General features: G+C 40.8%; 1 protein-coding gene across 8 annotated transcripts in view; it reads right to left on the bottom strand.

The window, feature by feature from the left end:
• Positions 1 to 10,386, bottom strand: part of LOC147905821 (uncharacterized) — a 30,684-nt gene extending 20,298 nt beyond the window's left edge. For 3 of the 8 annotated variants that reach the window (XR_015541012.1, XR_015541013.1, XM_087374867.1), the window contains exons 1-4: positions 10,030 to 10,386; positions 8,263 to 9,420; positions 5,615 to 5,696; positions 4,419 to 4,476 (exon numbers count right to left, since the gene is read on the bottom strand). Coding sequence is in view for 6 of the 8 variants with exons in the window: in XM_087374867.1 (XP_087230993.1) it covers positions 4,419 to 4,476; positions 5,615 to 5,696; positions 8,263 to 9,420; positions 10,030 to 10,046 (1,315 nt within the window). In the remaining 2 variants the exon portion in view is untranslated. Of the gene's footprint in view, positions 1 to 4,418; positions 4,477 to 5,614; positions 5,697 to 8,262; positions 9,425 to 9,770; positions 9,869 to 10,029 lie in introns of all 8 variants that reach the window. The other 5 variants (XM_087374910.1, XM_087374919.1, XM_087374884.1 and 2 more) reach the window with 5 other exon arrangements.
• Positions 10,387 to 19,832: the final 9,446 nt, after the last annotated feature.

Below are 19,832 nucleotides of genomic sequence, written 5' to 3'. Positions count from 1 at the left end.
ATCTACACGCATTGGTTGCAGACTTTCGGGCCTTTTGGAGGCATTTTCGACCAGTTTTGGAGCTGTTGCTTGCATTTTCGAGTGGCCCTAGGGTTGCTGCTGCAGAACCGCCTACACCAGAAGCATTTTTGGGACTGCTTCTAGCTTCCAGCATATCTACATCAGCCATTTTTCACTGTGGTGACCTACTGCAGCACTTCGGAGCTGCCTTGCTGAGCCGCCTTGCAAGTTTTCAGACCTGCTTTCGCATTTGGAGCACCTACAGCTACCGCCTTGCACATTTCAGACCTGCGTGTGCATTTTGGAGTAGCCCATGCTCTCCCTTCCTCCTCCCCCAGTTTTCTCTCATTCACTATCCCTAACTTCGGAAAGTCTCGGAAACTAGACGGGACCAACTACCCGATCTGGAAGGTGAAAATCCGGAGCCATTTAGTGGCTCGGAAGTTGTGGAAGCTGACAACGGGAGTGGAGACGAAGCCGGAGGACATGGTGGATAGGCAAGGAAAGATACTCATGGCAGTAAACAAAGAGGAGCTCGAAGCAGACTCTGTGCTTCCAAATATCCACATGGCCAAGACGTCAATAGAGGCGTGGGTCACTCTGAAGGATCTATACGAGACGGACAACACCTCCCGGATTTTGCTTCTTCAACATCAACTCTACAATCTTGATATGGAAGAAGGAGATATGGTACATAGCCACTTGACGAAGGTCAAGGTGGTGAGGGATCAACTGGCAACAGTTGGTCAAAAAGACAGACTCATGTCATTTGGCCTTGATGGTACTGAGGAGGCTACCTCGGAGTTTCAAGAGCTTTGTTACGACCGTGACAGCAGAACAAAGGACCAAACCTCTGAGGTTGGAGGAGTTGGGTCCATTACTGCTACAGAAGGAAGCTCGAGAGAAGCTCTACAACGACGGCAAAGACCACAATGCGCTGCTGGCGGAGGATTACGCTAACGGTGGCAAGTCCAAGAAAGACGACTCTGATGACAAGGAGACTTCTAAGAGGAAGCAGAAGAAGAAGTGCTTCTGCTGTGATACGCCAGGACATTTTGTAAAGGACTACAGAAAGAAAAAGGCGGATCGGAAAAACAAAAGGAAGGAGTCCGACACAAATTCAAAGGAAGAGGCCAAAGCAAATGTGGTAATCGAAGAGTTGTTCTTGGTGACATCACCGAGTGTTACTGAGGTCAAATATGTTGACCAAGAAATCACAGTGAGGATGTCTGACATAGAGATGTGGATCGACGAGGAGTCAGATGCCTTTGTGAAGGTGAAAGACAGCATGGAGCCCTTGGTACCTTCCAGGTGTGTGGCTGTCGACACTGACACGAGGGTGGATTCCATGGAGGGCCCTGGGGTCTCATGGTCAAATGGATGTTGTACTTCAAAAGGGGACAGTACAGAATTACACATGCTTTTGGTAGGTGCCTCGATGAGGTGCAAGGTTTGCTTTCAGAGGAAACACACAGGTATGTACTTGATATTCTGCATTTGAGCCTTTATAGCATGCTGTGGAGAGACTCTGCTCTTCATTTGTCTCAGGTGATACAAGATTGGAAGGAATGGGCCTTCTTCGAAGGCAGAAGGGGAAGTATTGGTGCTTCTTAAAATCTCAAACGAAGATTGTTAGAAGGTGCTGGACAAAGAGTACTGAAGCCAGAAGAATACCTGCTTGAGAACTCAACGAGAGTTCATGGTCCAGGTTATCTGGAAATGTTCATTGGTTGCAGACCTTACCAAAGGAAGGACGGGTTGAAACAGACCCTCAGAGCATGGTGCCTGGAAAACTCCAGGTTGTTCACTCATTATGAGGGGGACAACTAGAAGATCGTGACGGCTGGACTGCTCGATTTCAAAGGCAGGAACGTGACTAAAGATGGTGGTGCCAGGAGGTGCTACCAAAGATGGACCTGTGTACCAGGACGGTGTGCGGAAGCGGAACCGGACCTACTGGAGTAAGAGCCACTGGATGAAAAGCTAGGAAAAGATTTCGACATCAAAAAGTTTTAGAGGACTACGACCCGGGAGTCACTAGAGCATCATCATCGACGTGTTGGCATTGGGCGACCTGGAAATATTGGGGCTGCCACATGGGCAGCACATGAGCTGCCATGTGGGCAGCTGTCAAGGCAAAGGGCAGTCCATGGACCTGCAATTGGAGGTGCAAAATGGCGACCTGTTTGGGGGGGCTTGTGCACAAGGGTATTGCCTGCAGCAGGTCCGCAGCAGGGCGCAGACCTGTACGGCTGCAGTACGACTGCATGGCGGGGGTCTATGGGCAGGCATAAGGCCTGCAAACAGGCCTGCAATAGGCACAGGAATGGGCAAAGGCAGCAGTCCAAAAGGGGCTGCCAAAGGCCCTTATATAGGGCTGGTTGGACCAGCCAACCAGGTCGGCCAGCAAGCAGACAGGTCGGCCAGTCTGGTTGGCCAGGATGAGGCTGGCTGGTCGGTCCGATCAAGGGGGCCTTGAGCCCTATAAAAGGAGGGCTTCCATGCCCTCATTCATCATCACTTGGAGCAGCCCTCAACCAGCAGATAGGAGCAGCAGCAGGACCTACCTTGGGCCTACATTCAGGAGGTGAAGGTGACCCAGAACAAGCTGCAGACTAAGCTAGAGGTGCTGCCCACCTAGGCTGGCTTCCGGACAGTAAGGTGGAAGGGATCTAGACAGAGAGTCTACATATGCTCGAGGTGGAGCATGGGGCTCAGAGATCTAAAAGTGCTTGGCATCTAGTAGAATGGACGGACGGAAATATAAAGAGTTGCTTCTATATTTGTCCCTGAGCATTGTCTATTTACTGGCTTGCACATCTATGCACATAAGTTAAGAAGTTTGTGATTCCACACCCCACACAAACACTATGTGAGCTCCTGGGCATTACTATCAGTCTTCCGCGCTCCTGGGCATTACTATCAGTCTTCCGCTGTGCGTACCCTCTGTTGGGTCATTTCTAACAGTTCAAAGTAAGGGGGGATGACGAGTGATGGTTTGCCCTTGCTGGTTACAAGTTTACTGAGAAGTCACTATCACACAGGAGGTGTTGGATAGTTGGACTTGCTCTTTGCAGTATTGCGGTGGAGGGGGAATCAGTCTACTATTTGTGTGTTGGGTCTCACACTCTTTGCTCTGAAGGGGGATGTTGGAGATATCATAGCCAAAGAGTGGTGATGTGGTGTGTTAGTGAGAAGTACTAGGTGATCTAGTACTAGTCTATGTGAGTGAGTCTTGTGTGAGTGCCATGTGTCATCATGGGACTTATCCCATAGGCACTAGGTGCTAGTGTGTGAGTGAGTAGCCTATATAAGGCTTGTTACTTCACTTGTCTTGTTATACTTGATGAATGAATGAAAGCCTTTGTCATGTCTTCATTTGAGCATCATTTCCTCACACCCTAACCTTCTCTATGTGTGTGTGTGTGTATCTAGATGAATCCAAGAACATGCCCAAACTCATCCTCTAAAAGCACAACACAATGTGCACTTTCAATTTCATGATAGTCACTCACAAGGTTGAAACCATAAATCCATCACACATTGCAGGGACTATCTACTATGACATCCCCACCAACATCATCAGCGCGAGGTGTCTTGCTTCATGCACACAACTGAGTAAAGTAACGCTCTCTTTCAATGTCCAATGTGGCTAACTCCTCCCATGGCCTTTAAGGCCTTTCCTAAAAGGACTTGCTTATGGCTGACAACTTCACTTGACACAAATTTCAAGAGAAATCCAAGATAGCTTCAAGCCTGATGAGCAAAAATTCAACTGAGGAAGATAGTAGGGTGTACAACATACACAAATCTCAAGCACACTATTCAATCCTCTATGGCAACCTGAAATGTGATACATGACAAAATAGTGAGACCTTGTGAGTGACTATCATGAGATTGAAACTGCACTATGTTGTGTTTTTAGAGGATGAGTTTGGGAATGTTCCTGGATTCATCTCGGTATACACAACACTAAGATAGGCTAATTGTACTCCAACGTTATTTTTATGTTCTGCCCTGTGAGCTATGTGCACAATTTTGAAGAGTAACAAATTGCTCAGTGGAGTAAGGTAACAATCACAAGCACACATTTATACATGAGTCCGGTGAACTATGTAAATCCTCTGTAATCACTATTTGCACCATTGAAGCAAATCATATAGAGTAAGGGATTGTTGAAGTAAAGAAATGTACCCATCACAAATTGAAGTGTTTCATCCAGGACACTAGACACTTGGTTTCAACTCCAGTAAGGGGCCCAATTAAGTTTTTATTTTACACAATAATAAGCATAAAGCGCAAAAGCTTTTGCAACTTTAGGTTATAATCCGCTGTTAACATAGCAGTTCTATATTTCTTTAACACAAAGAAGCTTTAATAAATTTCAATGTCTATAGCAAAATAGCACTTTATCTTACCGTAATTTGGAGTCATATCCTCCCTCTTGGCTGCTACTCCACACGATATGCATGCATTCTGTTAAAAAGATCACATTCATTATCTGACACTCATCAGAAAGTGAAGTCGGCGCTTCTTGTGAACAAGCGTGATGTGACTCTTTGCTACTCCACACGATATGCATGCATTCTGTTTAAAAAAATCACATTCATTATCTGACACTCATCAGAAAGTGAAGTCGGCGCTTCTTGAACAAGCGTAATGTGACTCTTCAAAAGTCCAAACTCCAATAAGATATATTCAAAACAATATGATGTTGATGAAACACCAGTAAGAGCATCAATAGAGGAGTGTAAACATGTCACTCCAAATTATGCAGAGAACACTGCCAAGATCTGTCAAACTTGAGAATTACTTTTGAAATTTCATAATTCTGTATTTAATCAGCTTAACGAATGCATTGCAAAGTTGAAAGCAGGGCCCCAAAAGACCTCAAGTAGCTGAATTTTTAGATTGCTTTCTAGGAGTAAAAAAGCTCACCACTATCATCAGGAGACACTTTGATATTACCAAATTAGCTCTCATTTTTCTCTAATTTCCATAAGAAACACATGTGCACATGCACATTCGAGCATGCAAACAAATCAGCTGGAAAAGTCTAAGCATACTACTCTTACACCTCTAATCACGGTGCATTAAAATCGCATATCTCACCACAGTAAAATTGCAAATACCACAAACAAAGGAGACGCCAAAATGTACTTTATCCAAAAGCTTGTATCCAAAAACTAGAAAGGACAATATCCTATATCGGGCGTCAAAACTCAAGATAAAATACATGCCATCCTGAAAGCCATGAAAGTCCATTCACAAGGCTTCAAACTGAAATAATTACATGGCATGACATCCCTATTCATGTGATCAACACGACCGTGCCAATTGTACCCACGACAATGTGCCCTTCACTTATCAGAAACGTATCAAATACGAATATTCAGTTTTCTATCATTTTGCAAGAGTTTCAAGGGCAGAGTCAGCAAAGATTGACATTAAGAAAAGAGAGCAGAGTCAGCAAAGATTAACATTAAGAAAAGAGAGCAAAGCTATTTAAATATAGACCATTTGTCCTTTCTCTCATTCAATTACAACCATACTTCAGTATGCTCAAAACTTAATGAATATGCTTGGCTGGGCAAAAGACAGGAATATCACTTACAGTTGCAAGAACTCGTTGGAGACCATCACTTCCAAAAGAGTGCCCACATGAAAGTATGGTGGCATCGTCCATTAAAGCACCCCTGACAACAATAAAATCCAATGGCTCAGGCCAGATGATGGGAGCATAAATCAGTAAAATCCTGATATTACAGTGGCCACAAGGCCAATATTCGTACTCAGAAAGAGGCATGCTCGAAAAAGTCCTATTATACATACTTTCAAACATAACTGAACAAACTGGAAAGCAACAATGTAATCGTCATCCTAGCTAGTTAGCGTACAAGCTATGAATTCCTTGTACCACACACTACAAATACTGATACAGATCACATGTTATCTTCAATATTTCTCATTTACAGTAGACTAAAAATACTTGATACCAATCACTTGTCGCCATTTAGTATGTGTGATTTATTACCAGTTTGAATGAAATACGAAAATTCACAAAGACAAAACTTGAAAGAAGAAGAGAGAAGCTCTTCTAATACTATCCTAGGCCAATACGCAGACCACTCGTCACCACTAAAATTTCCATGATACAAAGTTAGCTGGTGAGGACTAGCACAGCCACTTGAATAGTCCAATCAGAGAGTCAATGCCAGGACAAGAAATACAAATTCACTAATGCTGATAGATGTAACAGGTGACATCGAAAGAGTGTGAGTATACCAATGTTACCACATATATTATTTTAACTTCCACTACACTTCATCCACCATGTCTTAGATCATTCAAATCCTACCGTACCTTTTCCTCCAGGAAGACAAAAAATTCACCCTTCTCTATACATTAAAAATATAAACCAATATCCCTTCGCTAACGTACTTATAGTTTCAAAGGCAGTCACAGTTTCTAAACTGTCTGAAAGGGATATAATTAACAGTCATGTCTGCAGAGAAGTATGTTCATTGTTAGCATTCCATGCATGATGGGAAAATTGAAATCCACAAGCCCAACCTCTATTTTCCCAGCCTATGTCAGCATAGAAGAGCACACAAAGTCTCTTATATGTATATACGTTCAGAAGATAAGACCAATTCCAAAATTTTCTTAATTCTACCATAGAGAGGTAGCAATGGCAATCTAAAAGTCTCCAATTCTCTAAGTCAATGGCTGGGGAATGGCATGTCAGTGTTAGAAGTTCTTACGGCTTCATTCCCAGCTTCAGAGTCGGCTTCAGATTAAACTGTGTATGCAGTTTAGTATCAAACCTGGCACGCATGACAATGCAAAGGCATTCCTCAGTTTAGTGCTGACTTCAGCTTAAACTGTCTGTATGCAGTAATACACAGTTATTTGGTGCAGCCAATAAGAGCTAATTTTCTGTAAGGTACGGATTTATTGTATGGTAATTACAGCTTATTTATGCCGTTTGGTATAGTATTTCATTCACGTTCTTAGCAAAGCACTCAACGACAACAAGTGCACTCTTTACTTCGGAAAGAAGGCACTAGGGGTGCACTTTTGGTATTTTCTTTAGGAAATTATTTTGCTTTGACTCACAACTGGGTTCTCTTACCAAGAACTTTTGGTTCGCACAAGAACATCTTGAGGGACGATTAGTTCAGGAGATGAGGGAAGGCCATGGACTACCCTTACAAAAAGTAGCAAGGCTTCTTCTGCATCTCTTGCTCTTACAGATGAGCAAAAAAAATTTGGCAGGGGGGAATACACACAAGCTTTTTCCTTCAGTCATAATTGCAATCAAAGCATTTGGTCGCAAGGCAAAACCAAGCCTCAAGTTTACGGGTCAGTTGGGCAAGGCACATAAAAAGAGGGCAAATCCTTTTTTTTGGTCTGCTTGAATAGTCTGCCCTACGCAAAAGATAAGTACAAAAGAGAACACAAAACCTATACCACATGGTGCTAGATGTGAGGCCACAAAGTGATGCGCAACTCCTACTCACTCCTGCTGCTGCATGCCTCTCAAGCGCGGTCTTCAGTGACTTAGGGAGGAGCCACAAAACGCCCATGTACCTGCCAAAAGCTGCCTCTAAATGCCTGGGAATGCACTCTGAAGGGATCAAAAGTTGTTTATCTGCCTGTAGGCCTAGTAGCTCTTTCCTCTGGCTGACTGGCCTGCTCTACAGATCCTCCTACTGTCATTTGCCGACCATCAGGGCAACGAGGTGCTGGACGACCTGGATCTAGTGGCTGCTGACTGACCCTGCCTACCTGGCTCACCAGGGCAGGGAGTGAGGCCTATATAACCCCTTTGCCTGGCAATTTCTTACTGGGCCATCTGCTGGAAATAATCCCAGACGTCTATATACTGCCCATGTAGCAGCCTGTTCATCCCTCATCATTCAGCTAGCCACACACCACATAAGTTCCATATGGGCCAACTATGCAACGAATTGTATACTGGCACTACAGACCTGGCATATTATCAAGATATGCCTTAGGTGTGGGTTAATACCTCAGATTTGAAATATACAATGGTGCACTCAATAGACACATAGGTGAGGCCGGAGAGTCTTACAAAACACGTCACAGAAGGTAGAGTTATAGAATTCATAGAGACATGCACGTATGCTGTCATGACAAACAAAACAGTGTTCTTCAGCATCTTGATCAGTTGCAACAATTAATATGTATACTATGGACAAGTTTCGAATATAGGTATTAAAGAGTGTCAGAAATTACGTAAGGGGGTCAGTCAAGGCAGACCGAAGAGCCATTTCCATTGTATCATGGATTTTCCTGTGGCTGTATGCAACAATCTGATTCCCTGGGTCCTTCTGAGAAATTGCCGCAGAAGTTTGTATAAGGGCTGTGTAATAATTTTCCGCTTCTGATGTTACTGCTCCAACTGGTACTGCTTCATGTGGTGATGAGTTGTGAGCAGCTCTGCCTTGTTCCAGAAGGAAATTTTGTCGCTCCTTCACATATGTATCCCTCGAGTCTTTTACAGTGCCGTCTCTGTAGTAAGCAGATGGGGTACTGAGCCCACTGGCCGCTACCATCGTCCCATTTTGAGTTGAATTACCTTCTGCATGGCCTAGCATAGGTCCTACACATGGTGAAGAAGGAAAAGAATTCAGGAAAGGGATAGTTGATGAAGGGGATAAAAACATTCCCGGTGATGGGACCGATGATGTAGAAGATTGTGATACTCTTTCCCTGTCAAACTTTGGTTTCAGAAGAGCTTCAGAAGTCTGCAAACCTGCCAAAGACTCACGCCTGCCCTCCGTCGAGCCAATTTGCGCATGAGCAAGACCTTCGTAGCCTTTTTGTCCACGATCCACCATCCTAGCATCTGCACTATCGTCAGCTTCCCCATCAATATTTCCATCGTCTTCATCATCTTCCTCTGAACCTTCACTCTGGGATCCACTACTGGCTCCACCTCTTTCTTCCAAATCTCTGTAGTCTGCTTCAGCTGCCATCCCTCCAGTTCTCTCACTTCCTACCCAGTCTGACACTCTTGCAGACGTGTTTACCAAGTTGCTTACATGAGAACCTCCATTACCAATCCTTTGCCCCTCCCCATCAACCGATGATTCTTCTCTTTCAACTGAGCTCAATATCCCACTAGTCCCACTATTGAAATCTCTCTCTGATCTTTGCATAAAATGTTCCCTCTCAGCACCAAATGACTTGTTGTCTCCGATGCCTGGGGTTGCCTCAGATCTGAATTTTCTGGCAGAATCACCTCTGCAGGGGCCCCCTGGAGAACCACCGTGATATGCACGGGACAGATGCTCTTGATGCATCAATCTGGCTGACAGAGCGTTGAAACCAACATCTATTCTTTGTGACGAAACTCCTCCCAGCATATTCGAATCTTCAGCTCCCATACCTCTGTCTTATGGGAAATGATAACAAAGTACTATCAGAATCAACACCTCTCTCTCTCTCTCTCTCTCTCTAGAAAAGATTCTATTGAATTCGCTGTAAAAGTGAAATGTAAGGCAGATTGGGCATCGCATGCATGAATCTTTGATTGGGTACACATAAGCCCGTGTTCGTAATAACTCAATCTTTCAAAAAAAACCGCTCTATCACTGTTGGCGAACATGAAACGATAGAAGAAGCTGAAGCTGAGCTGACGTGACATGTGACGATGCACGTTGAAACGAAACCCCGGCAACGATCAAAAACAGATGCCAAACACCGTTTCGACGCTGCAAAAGCGCTCCTGAAAGCCCTACCTCCAATCCGCGCCCTGTGTGAGCGCGGGACACAAAACCCACAACTTGTGCTTCGAAAACGTGCTAGGCGCCAGCAAGCAGCAACACCCAATTTCCCCCTAGCAAGCGATCGCGCAGATTTTGGGTTCAGCAGGAACCCATGACGGAAGACTAGAACAAAGCCAAGATGCAAGACTAGGGATCAAATGAAGGCAGAGAAACAAGCACAACAGGGAAAAGGGCTTTGGATTCCAGCGCTCGCCAAGGGAAGGATGCATACCTGGGGGGTCTAGACATAGCGAGCTCGAACCCCTGCTGCTGCTCTGCTAATAAGTCTCACTCACTGGTTTGAACTTTGCTTAAGTGCTGTGTTTCTGTATACAGTAGAAAGTAATGATGATACAACAACGGTAGAATAAGCAGACAGCATCGAAAGCACAAAAGGAAGAAGAAGAAGTTCCCAAGCTCAAGTTACCTCAGATCGCACCATTACTTTGAACTCCTTTCTTTGTTCCTCCCTTGATGTTTGCAGCAAGCAAATGAATTAATTTAGCAGGCAGAGGCAGATGAATTAATTTGGGCTCTCAAAATTAAAATCTCTGAGAGCAATTGCCTCCTCGTACCATTCGCCCTTTCACACCCTTTTCTTTACTCTTTTCTTCTATGCAAAGTTTCCATCATGTCACATCTTTCACTTTCCCAACTACACTCTAGTCAGCATTCATTTTCTTCTAGGTTTCAGGTGGTATAGCATTCTGCGTCCACATCCCCCTTCAAATCCTCAAGGTGCTCGTGAGTCGTGTGTCATCTAGTAAACTCCCATGACTACCTTTAGGCCAGCCAACCTTGCACCCCCGCCCGCCTTACCTTTCCTTGGGCACTTCGGATCACATGAGTAAGCAAGCACATGGGTGGTAATAAGCAAGTGTGCAAGTTTTTTTTTCTCTCTCCAGTAGTACGCTTAGTATAATTTAAAGATCACTCTTATGACATTTCCTTTTTTTAAGTAAAATCAAAAGGTCAAGGGCTCGTGTGCTCTTTAAAGAGATTAGTTATTGATGTGATCTCTTTCTCTCTCTCTCTCTCTCTCTCTCTCTCTCACACACACATATAAAAGTATGATGACCTTTGACACTAGTGAGTTCTCTTTGTATGTGTTCAACTTGTCGACCATTTTAGCATTTTCACGTGGTGCAAAGGCAAAATATAACTCTACTTTTATTGCACTTGCATCTACAAGGTCATTCTTAGAGCTCAATTACTCTTTTTATGAACTACCTTGGCCATCCAAACAAGACCCAAGTCTCCATGAGACATATGCATTTTACTAAGTACCTTGGCCATCCAAAGAAGATAGTGCACATTCTTGAAGGCTAGGGCTGACAGACATTACCATTCTTGTGGTACATGTGTGTGTGCATTCCCCATTTCCAAAAACTGCCTTGAAAGAATTGCAAATGAAAAAGGAAGGAGGTTTTCGAATTCTAACTTTAGTAGGGATTCCCCACTCATGACGCACATGTGTCACGGGTAATAAAAATCTCTCACACAATAATGTTTGCATATTTTATACTCTAAGTACCTCACCAAAGCGTGAAATGCCCCTTCCTAATTACACAAAGGGACATATCATGGTTAGGTAATATACTATCCAAACCCTTCCTATTCTGGAGTCCCTTTCTGACTTGGTTATGCCCACAATCTACACTACTTGCATCGTTCCTATTTTGTTTTGGTACTTGGCTAGAAATGCGAATGGATGAATATAAACAGTGATGCATGATCTGCCTTAGCTTCCTTGTATTGGCAATGTTTTCTTTTTAAGCTCAAGTGGTGCTTCATTTGCATGTGTTTTTCGTAGTGATTCAATACAAGTTTCTCGTGGAGTACCTTCATTAGTTCTGATGCTCTAGATCTCAAAATACTTGCTTGCTAATTAAATGATCTGTAGCATAACATGATATTATCCTAGTATAATCAATGGGTTTTTGTGATTCTCCTTCTAAATAACCAAGGTATGCTTTATGTTTCATGCCCTACATAACACCAACTAATAGTGAGTATGCTTTATGATCCATGTCCCTATATTTTGCATTTTTTGCTATTGAATTCGTTGTACAGACTTTTCTCTTATAACATGTCTTAGCTAACATATAGCAATGTGATGACCTCTTTTTCCTCTCGCCTTCACTCGAGTATAACAATAACTGATAACATAGGACGGTATGTTCTTGTGTGCTCAAATTTCGGTATAATCTTTGAATAAATATTCCTCTTAGAAGATCATTTTCATCGCATATACAGTGCCATGCAACATTTTGTGAGATATTGTGGACTTGTAATCTTTCTTTTTTGTTTTAGTTGGTAAAGCAATCAACCAAAAATGAAATCATGGTACTTTCTCTTCTCTACACGTGTCGATTCTCTTTTTTAGGAAGCAATAATTTTTAAATAGGTCTTTTCATAAACATTTAGTTACTCTATTGAATGGTCATAAAGCTCAATATCATAAATATTTGGCTTGATTTTTGACTTTCCCTTTTCTATACTTCTATGTCTTACAAATTAGTAATTTATAAAGCTCAACATGATAAATATTCGGCCTAACTTTTTTATTTCATTTTTCTATACTTCTGTGTCCTACAAAATAATAGTTCATAAAGCTCAACATGATAAATATTTGGCTCGAATTTTGGCTTTCACTTTTTTATAATTCTGTGCCCTGCCAAAAAATAGTGGATTCTTGCAAAAGATTATTTTAAAGACCTTTTCTTTTAAAAATTAGTGGTGGTAGACTAACCTTGGTAATTTGATCTCAATTAGTATGGTAGTATGCTGATCTGGTCAATACCAGGCACTAGGAATGATATTAGTTTACTTATATTTCGGGTTAACTATATAAATCATTTTTTACCACATGCTTTTACAGAGTAAACATATTTCTAATTTATTTGATTCAAGATTGATCAAACTTACACTCATGTACTTATTTAGGGAAACTCTCCATGAATGGAATATGATCATACTTACCTTCCAAGTTTGAGAAAGGCCTATGACATGAGAATATACCTTGGTAAAACTAATAATTCCTAAACCATGCTTATATGACTCCTTTTTAAAGTTTCCTTAAATCTATAACTTAAATGATAGAATATTATAGGCAGTACATGTAAATGCTACACTTCCTACAAGTCATTAATTTTTTAATAAAAAGGTTATGCCTTTTGCACCATGTATATACTTTTGAGTATATCCTGCATGATCGTGAATAGCTGTCTGGATATTTCAATGTGGCTAGAATGACAGTGGTACATGAAACAAAAATGGCATCATTTATGTTTGTGTACTACATTAGATTCCTAAGAATTACTCACACCCTGCCCATGACTGTGTGCCAGGTAAAGCTCCTCTTAACTGTTGATCAATCTAGATACCAAAAATTCTTCTTTCTATACTACCTATAGTGTATTTATTCTGACTTAAAGGTTCCTTTCAACACAGCACCAACAAATACTTGTTTATGTAGAACAACATGCTTCACACATGGGTGTTCCTCCCTCCCTCCCTACCTCTCTCTCTCTCTCTCTCTCTCTCTCTCTCTCTCTCTCTCTCTCTCTCTCACACACACACACACACACACATACACTTACTATTCTCCTTTTTCTTTTACATCCACTTAATTTCTTAATTCTCCCTTTTCCTATTTTTTCTAATCCTTTTTCCTTTATCTCACAAACACTCCCTAATTTTTCGTATTTTCTCCTAATTTTTTTTCAATTTCTTTCTTAAAGCTCTAAATTTTTCTCTCACCCTCCCCCTCGCGCATCTTTAAACAATTTTCTCCTATTTTCTTCCCTATTTTTTCCTCTTCCTTCCCCATAATTTCCCCTAATTTCACTTGATTCCCCCCAATTATTTTTATTAACTTTTTAAAACTAACTTTTTAAATCCTTTATCCTTTTTTTCAAATTCTCTCTAGGCCCCTTTTTTAACACCTTTAAAGTCTACATTGAGCTGTTTAAGTCTATGTTTAAGCCACTATTTTATTGTGACCCTGATGTTTATGACACCTGTCTTCCCAATTAAAGTTAAGCTGGTTCTTACCATGTTTTCTTGTTGGATGGTGGCAGGTATGTAGACTCTCCTCTTTCAATAAAAGAGATGCTTATCAAAACTTCACCAAGCTCCAATTTTTTTTCACCAAAACATTATTGTCATTTCTTATCAAAGCTCTTATATACTTTTTATGCAATTTTGTAGGTGCTTTACCTACATACTCAAACTCTTACTTAAGTCTATAATGTTCTCTTTCTATCCTTTATCCTAACTATTTTGCCTTTTCACTATGCAAAAGGGGTTGTTGTCTTGTCTTCCACACACATGTCCTTTCCCCTGCAACTCTGGACGATTGCACATAGTACACTTAAGTCATTAAGGCCTTTTTTGGCTTCTTGACTCCCTTCTGTAACTTGTGTCTTGTTTTCCTTTCAGAAATTTTCATGGGATGTTTCACTCCAATCAAAAGCTCTCAACAACCCTCTTTCGGCTCCTTCTCCCTCATCCCATCATCTTTGGATGGTTGCACTTATTACATTTAAGTCATCGTGGTGTTTCCTTTTGACTCACTTTATTGCTCGCGGAGCAATTTTCTCTTTCTTTTGGTTTTTTCTTCTTTCTAAGCAGTCTTCCACCCCAAACAATTCCCGTATTAACCCAATCCATCCATGTTATGACTATCATATAAACTCTTTTTTCCCCTAGTTACTTGCAAAACCAACAACTCCCGTTGCTCCAAAATCGCATGTCTCACTCAAGCATGTCTCTTACTCTTTCGGTGCTCAACAAGGCTATTGTAGGATGCTTCTTGCTACTGCAACTAGCCATAGGACTACCCAATGAGAAAGTATACCCACTAGTGGATTGTCCATCCATAATGTTGCTATCCGAATCTACATGGGTGTATCCATACGTGCACATGCTTCCTCCTTTTGCATAAAATATCCCATAGCTTGTAGTAGCCTTCACATACTATAAAATCTATATAAGGACATCAAGATGAATCCTACATGGCTATTGCATAAACTAACTTATCACACCAACAACATAACTCAAATCTAATTGAATAATGGTTATGTATATGAGACTCCCCACCATGTTCTAATGCATAGTCACATCCTAGACATATCTCCTATCATCAAACATCTTGACATTCTAGTCAAGTGGTGTATCTACTGGCTTGCATGCCATCATGCCATACTTCTACATTTCAAGGGTTTGTACCATCTATATCCCTATAGGTGTGTCAATGACCTCAATGCCTAAGGAGTACCTGAGATCTCCTAGGTCCTTCATGTCAAAATCCGTGTGCATAGTCTCTACTTATTGTGATGGTCCATCATCCTACTGGGAAGACTAGCATGCTGAATTTCAGCCCTCATCCTGTCCCTCATATGCATCCTCAACCGTAATCAGTTTGGGTTGATACCAAGACTCATGCTCGCTAAAGTGAGCATCCTGACTAATGCAAGTTTTGCCTCATATGTAGGTCATAGCACCTGTATCCTTTCTTTTCCACAAGATAGCTAAGAAAAACACGTTCATTGCCCTTAGCTCTATCTTTCTGTTCACTTTATTGAGTACATGCACATAACATAAATAGCCAAACACTTTACTGAGTACATCCATCTTTCTGCTCACTTTATTGAGTACGCACATAACATATATAGCCAAACACTTTCATGTAAGCCATTCATTGGCGTAATCCCATAAACTTCTCATATGGTGATATCTCATGTGTAACTCTCCTGGATATCCTATTCATGATGTCAAAATCCGTATGCATAGTCTCTACTTAGTAGCTCAACAACATGTACATTTAATTCATCATTGCAAGAGCAATTTTAGCAATGATCCTATTCTTCCTCTCCACCACTCTCTTTTACCTACATGTAGCTTGTCTCTATATTCCTTGCTTACACAAGCATGCATCAAACTCTCCTAAGAGATATCTGTGTGCAGACACTTTATGTAACACTCAAGTTCCTTCTCAACCATCATTTTGTACTTGCAAAATTCTTCAAACGCCTTACTTTCAACCTTCAAAAAATATAACCAAGTTATAGAGCTATAAAATGCGATATATTATTGTGAGCTTGACAGTCTCACATTCTTGCATGGTCCCCAAATATTTGAACGAAGGATATTGACTAATTCTCCAACTCATTGTAAATGGGAGGAGGGATTGCTTCCCAAACTGACATGCCTCACATACATGCTCAAAGTTCAAGTGAGCACATTAGGGTAGCCCACGCACACTCTCTCTCAACTACATAGATTCAACCCTTGCAAATTAGCATGACCAATTCTATTATGCCACAGTTCTACTACAGCATCATACCCATGTCCTTTCTTAACATACATGCCTTGCTACACATATGGCTTTCTAGCATCCAAGGTAAAGAACCTTCCTTTCTCACATCACTTGCATGTAATCTCCCTTGTTGGCCATTATGGAATTACTGGACAAAGCACCCAAAACTATTGAAGCAAACTTGAAATCTTTGTTCAGCCATTTGTAAGGTTGATGCAAGGTTCTTTGAGATATTAGGCACAGATAATACATCACCTAACACATTTTGCATGCCATCCTTATCTAGTGGAGTCATAGTCCCTATGTGAGTAATCGTATGCATGGTGTCATCTCTAGTAGCCACAAACTCATATGTTTGCATATCATCTTGCAGTCAAACCATTCCCTGTGATATGTGATGTGGTTTGTAACTCTCAAGTCAAATAACTAGTCATCAATTTGTCATCCTTCCAAGTCAAGAAACTAGTTATCAATATGCTATGGCTTTGTCATACTTCCAAGTACATGCTTCATGACAAAAAGATGATTGCTATACCTGCTTTCAAATTTGTTCCCTTTATATCCTAAACCATCTTCATGCCCACATAGACACCATCAACCTCCACTACTTCTAAATTTTCTTGAGATGCCAATCTTGCTTGAAGTGTCTATATTTTACACAAAAGTGGCATACTCCATCATGCTTCATAGTCCCTATGTGGCCTCTTTCATGGGATTGTGCTCTCCCCTTTCCGCTATGCATGTAGTCACCTCCTCTTGGCACAAAATTACCTATACACACATGGTATCCGCGGGCATAGGCCTCATGTCCATGGCCTTTATTACAGCCACCATGACCTCTATAGCCTCCACATTTATTCTGATTTCGATAAAATACTTGATCTTTATGGGATTCACTACTAGATGCACCTAAGCCTAGCAATATTTCCTTAGTCATACACAGCTCCACTAGTTCTTCAAAATCAAGCATAGTCACTCACACAAAGTGCATTCCTTGTAAACTTTCACTTGCTTCGATGGATCCTCCTTAGGCAACTTAGGATACATATCCTCATGTGTGATTAATTCCCAATAACCTTTTCCCATGATGAAATTCTCCATTGTATAGGACCAAACACTAAATTTGTCTTTTGTAAGCTTTTCACTGTCTGCTGTGACAATCTGCGTGACCTGTGATCTCTCACCCATAATGCTATATCCAGCTAAATGCATAAATTGACCAAACAACAATATGCCACCACAATGTCTATGTCATGCGACACAAGTATCACACCATAGGCATGCACATCCAACCAAAAATGCAATTTTAGCAATAGCTTCAAGGCATTAAAATGCTTTCATTGATTTCCATTGCATAGAAACAATCAATTGCACTTTGGGTCAACTTTCTTTATGAGATATGACGTGTTTTAGTAACTTGCATCCATGGTTCTAAACCTATATTTCTATCATACATTAGCGTATTGCACATCACCATGACCTTAATGATTTGCCAAAACTTGATTAAATGCATTATAAGTGCTTCTAATGTGCTCATACCTGATCATTTTGCACTCTTCAAGCATGCAACCTCAAATCTAGACAGAAAATTCAATCTTTGTAATCTGTAATTTCTTTTGGTTTGCACTCTAATTTGGAGAATGAATTTTTTAATAACGTCATAGAGCTTGAAGTCATCTTTCCAAAACTTCAACCTATTTTTTATTTCAAACAAAAGTTATGGCCAAAATAATGCATGCCTATTTAGTTATCTATTTGTGATCGTGGTGTGAAGACACCCTTGTGTAAAATAGAGGGTGACAAGATAAGGCATGAGAAATACTAGAGGATCATTGTATTTGATTAAAGAAATGAGAAATGAAGAGGCTTGTAAAGAAGGGGTCCATGGTTGAAGGTATACATGTTTTGCCTATAACTCTACACACCACACACATACTAATAACATTCCAAAAAAAGGTTATGTATATAAGCTTATATCCCACATATTCAAATAGAAGTGCAGATCTATGCTAGGTCCTTCCCTCTCCCTCCATCCTATCCTTTCCCACTTTAACACTCTTCTCAACATAGTGTTAGAGCTTACGATCCTCTCTATTATGTCTTTCTCCCTTGCGTAGTTCAAGAAGTATTGTTGGAGATGACGACCTCCACATCATTCTATTTTAATAGTGTGTGTAAACTAGAGAGTGATCAAGAGGCAGGGGATAAGAGATGAAGACCCTAATTCTAAAACTAAGGGGTTCCATGTATATAACAGCATTTCTCTTCACCTTTCAGTAAAGATCTACACTCTAGGGTCATGTAGCAAACTCTCTTCCTCTCTCCTCTCTACATTTTACATGATGTAAGTGCCTCTCATTTTAGAAGAGACATTGTGTGCTGCTTCCATCGAAGAATTTGAGCACTCCATGTCTTCTAATTTGAATTTTGTTGAAAGTTGAAAGGTGTAGACTTTATGATAGTGTTGCTTTGCAATGGTGTAGTCCATTTTGTATTTGCTTATATTTTCTATCATCCAATGAGGTGTTCTACTCTTGAATCTAACATCTTATGTTTTGATTCTTAATAACCAGGGTTTGAAGTGCATGTAAATCTTGCATCCTAATTCGTGAACCTTAACTAGATCCACATGACTTTATGAATTATCATGTACATGTGAGGAAATAAACTCATTATAAGACCATTTCCTTAAACAAGTGTTTGCAATCATGATCACACATATGTTCTTGCTATATGCATGTGGGTAGGGTATGATTTACAAGTGAAAATGGCAATGCTTCCATGTACATATTATTAATTGAAGCACATGAATTACCCTTTTTGTGAAGAGAGATCTCACGAATGAAATTGAATTGAAAATGGTTAAAAGAAAAACTCACAAATTGTATGCAACCATAATAATTGATGATGGCACATGATATGGGACCTAATAGAGAACCCCACCCCAAGGAGACTTTACTAGGTTGCCAAGGATACATTTCCTTCAAGCCCTTGATCAATGGATCAAGGCACTACTTGACTTCCTTAAACATTTCCCGGATCAAGGCACTACTTGACATCCTTAAACATGTGTCCTTATCATCCCAAGATCTTGAAAATGCTATCCCATAAGTGATCTCCATGCTTCTTACAAACAAAATAGATAAAGAAAATAATGAAGCTCTAGAATGTTTCTAACATCATCTAGTATTCAATATTGAAGTAAGAAAAGCTTCAACATGCAAAACATAAAAACAATGCGTAAAATTCAAGCAAACACCAATTTCTTTAGGTGAATCTCTATATTAAGAGCTATTATCCATCAACCAACCAACCTGATCATAGGGAAACAATGCAAGTTCACCTTAGGAATTGAGAAAAAAATCAAAGAAGAGATGTCTAGCATCATCCATGTAGTATTTTTGTGAAAAAAAGGCATGGAGAGAAGAAGGAAAGAGGGCGCCTACAAGAGAACGTTAGAGGAGCACGATGATGTAGGAGGACCATGGAATAAATGCATGGAGGAGAAGATCCTAATAGAGACTATTTTAGTGGTGCCCACTAGTATATGTGCCTCACATAGAACTAGTACTTCCTTCCTAGTTTTGGTAGGAGCCCATCAGTTTGGAGCACAATTTTGGTCCAAAGATGGGGGACGACATGGTTTTTCACATGTGGTTTAATAACCCATGGTTTTGTGAAACCATTAGGGGAGAAATTAGTGAGGGATTTGA

This window comes from Dipteris shenzhenensis, chromosome 1, assembly GCF_047967505.1.
Source record: "Dipteris shenzhenensis isolate YYH24624 ecotype China chromosome 1, Dip_SZ_1.0, whole genome shotgun sequence".
Lineage (NCBI taxonomy): Eukaryota > Viridiplantae > Streptophyta > Polypodiopsida > Gleicheniales > Dipteridaceae > Dipteris > Dipteris shenzhenensis.
Note: the sequence above shows the minus strand (reverse complement) of the source record. Positions and strands in the feature narration are given on the sequence as shown.